Below are 3352 nucleotides of genomic sequence, written 5' to 3'. Positions count from 1 at the left end.
GATCTTTTATTTGCGCTTCCCACAGGCAGGATAGCACAAACCATGGCCTTTGTTGAACCAGTTATGGATCACTGGTCGGTGCAAGTGCAACTTTACACCTACCCATTGAGCCTTGCGGATCACTCACTCAGGGTTTGGAGTGGGAAGGACGTTACATACCCCACCACACCCTTTTGGGTTCGTCCCCGCCTCTGATTACGAGAGGGCCAGACGTAGCCCAGTGGTATGGCGCTTGCTTGATGCGCGGTCAGTCTGGGATCGATCCCCGTCGGTGGGCTCATTGCGCTATCATTTCGTCCCAGGCAGTGCACTAAGACTGGTATTTCAAAGGCCGTGGTATGTGCTATCCTGCCTGTTGGATGGTACATACAAACGGTTCCTTGCTACTAATGAAAACAAAGTAACGGGTTTCCTTTCTAAGACTATATGTCCAAATGTTTGACATCCAATAACCGATGATTAATATATCAATATGCTCTAGTGGTGTGGCGTGTTAAACAAAACAAACTTCTTCTTTCTTTCTTCTTTCTTTCTTTCTTTTTTTTTTTTTTTTTTTGCATACTCAACCACACCGTTTTGGGTTTGCCTCTGATTACGGGACCGGCATCGGTGGTGTCGTGGTTAAGCCGTCGGACATAAGGCTGGTAGGTACTGGGTTCGTAGCCCGGTACCGGCTCCCACCCAGAGCGAGTTTTAACGATTCAGTGGATGGGTGTAAGGCCACTACACCCTCTTTTATTTCACTAATCACTAACAACTAACAACTAACCCAACTAACAATATAAGCACGGAAATAAGTTCAAATGATTACGGGAGCATGGTTAAACTCTAAATGAAAGGACAAAAAGCCCAGATAGCAGAGGTGTGTCCAGGACAGCGTGCTTGAACCTTAATTGGATATAAGCACGAAAATAATTGAAATAATTACGGGTGCAAGGTTAAACTTTAAATGAAAGGAATCTACTTACAGACGCCGGTTTCTCCATCCATCACTTGTTTCTTGCAGGCAGCCATCAACTTCTGTGGGTCGCTGGGAACGACGTCTGCGGAACCGCATTGACAGACGACACTTCGCCCGTTCCCGGCAAAATGTACTATTATCCCCACGCCCACAGCTATAGCGAGCGCTAACAGAAGCATCAAAAAACCCATAGGCGTCGAGACGTAGCATCCCTGCTTGTTCTTCTGTCCGTTTGTCAAGTTTGTCTCGCTGCTGTATTTCATATCCGAAAACTCCATCCGTTCTCCAGGCATTTTAACAGTGAAAAATCTTGTTCTTTTTATTTTCTTCTTCTTCTTCCTTTTTTTTTCAAATCAAACTCTTCATTTACTATTAGTTTTACTCTACTTCTTTTTTCAATCAAACTAAAATCCGTACTTGTATTCAGTTTTAATCCAGCCTAACAATCTTAGACCATAATTTCAAAGAGAAAAAGTATTATTTTCACAAAACTGGAAATTAATTTGATAACGAAAACAAAAACAGTCGATAGATATTCCAATTTGTTGGCATCAATTCGATATTAATTGCTTCTTTTTAAGTTCTTAAATAATGTACACTAAAACACGCGTTCTCGCAAATGCGTCAAAATGTCATAATCCAGAGCATTTGAAGAAGGTAAATGAAGATCTCGCGCATGCGCTGTTCTCGCTTTATTTGTACCTGAGGTATCGTAACAGAACAGAACCTAATGAATCACGCTTGAAATGACAAACAACTTTCGGGAAAAGTTGGACCTCGTTTTGACCTTGAATAATACGAGAGACATAAACAGGTTGCCGCTTGTCACTGTGCGGCTAAGGAAGACAACTGGAGGAAATATTATTAAGTAACATAGCCTGGGATTTTTTCTCTCTCTCAGTCTCTCAGTTCGCTAGCGGGAAGAGGGCAGGAAAAAGATACACTACTTTTGTTTTACGTCCGCACCATGGCAGACATAATTATATAAAGTACTGAACTGGAGTTTAAAGACGATGATCATGATCATAACAATGAAGGAAATGTTTTATTTAACGACGCACTCTACAGATTGTATTTACGGTTATATGGCGTCGGACATATGGTTACGGACCACACAGATATTGAGTGAGGAAACCCGCTGTCGCCACTTCATGGGCTATTCATTTCGAGCAAGGGATCTTTTATATGCACCATCCCACAGACAGGGTAGCACACAGTACAATAATGACGATAATGACGATGATGATGATGATTGTGATAACGATGATGATGATGATGATAATAATGGTGATGATTTTGATAACGATGATGATGATGATGAAAACATCGGTGTCGGTGATGAATAAGATGACGACGATAACACTTATAATGATGATTTGATGATCCTATATGAATTGATAATTTTTTTTCTTCTTCTTCTTCTTTTTTTCATTTCAACTTATTGTCGTGCTTATATCCAATTAAGGTTCAAGCACGCTGTCCTGGGTATACACAGCGGACATGGGCTGTCTGTCCAGGACAATGGGTTAGTTGTTAGTGAGAGAAAATAGGGTGTTGTGGTCTTACATCTACCCACTGAGTCGTTAAAACTCGCTCTGCTTTGGAGCCGGTACCGGGCTGCGAACCCTGTACCTACTAGCCGTGTGTCTGATGGCTTAACCACGACGCCACGGAAGTCGGTATTGATAAGTGAGACTTTCCCCAGTAGATAAAAGTTTACAGATAGACATACGGACGGACGGACACCGGCATACCGTGTATACAAAATGTAGCGGGTTTTCTCTATGACTACATATCAAAAATACAGGCAGGTAGGTACTGGGTTCGGATCCCAGTCGAGGCATGGGGCCTTTAATCCAGATACCGACTCCAAACTCCGAGTCAGTGCTCCGCAAGGCTCAGTGGGTAGGTGTAAACCATTTGCACCGACTAGTGATCCATAACCGGTTCAATAAAGGCCATGGTTTGTGCTATCCTGCCTGTGGGAAGCGCAAATAAAAGATATCTTGCTGCCTGTCGTAAAAGAGTAGCATATGTGGCGACAGCGGGTTTCTTCTAAAAAAAAAAACCAGTGTCAGAATGATCATATGTTTGACGTCCAATAGCCGATGTTTAATAAATCAATATAATAAAGTTCAAGGTCAAGTTCAAATTCAAGGTCAAGTTCTTTATTTGCCTTGAGTTTCCAAACCCGGCAGATGAATACACAACATAAATAATACAACATAGATATACAAAATGCACACGGGTAAATCAATGGTGGGTGTAGTTTATATACAATCATGGACACATAAAATGATATAAGTGACATTTACATCTATAACTATCCTGGGGGTGGGACGTAGCCCAGTGGTAAAGCGTTCGCTTGATGCACGGTCGGTCTAGGATCGA

At 42.1% G+C, this 3352-nt stretch overlaps 1 protein-coding gene across 1 annotated transcript in view; it reads right to left on the bottom strand.

Moving 5' to 3' along the window:
* LOC121373656 (aminopeptidase N-like) overlaps nt 1-1598 on the bottom strand; it is a 40178-nt gene extending 38580 nt beyond the window's left edge. Inside the window, exon 1 of the mRNA XM_041500368.1 lies at nt 969-1598. Within this exon, the coding sequence (XP_041356302.1) occupies nt 969-1254 (286 nt within the window). The 5' untranslated portion in view covers nt 1255-1598. The remainder of the gene's footprint in view (nt 1-968) is intronic.
* Between the last annotated feature and the right edge of the window lie 1754 nt (nt 1599-3352).

This window comes from Gigantopelta aegis, chromosome 5 (genome assembly GCF_016097555.1).
Source record: "Gigantopelta aegis isolate Gae_Host chromosome 5, Gae_host_genome, whole genome shotgun sequence".
Lineage (NCBI taxonomy): Eukaryota > Metazoa > Mollusca > Gastropoda > Neomphalida > Peltospiridae > Gigantopelta > Gigantopelta aegis.
Note: the sequence above shows the minus strand (reverse complement) of the source record. Positions and strands in the feature narration are given on the sequence as shown.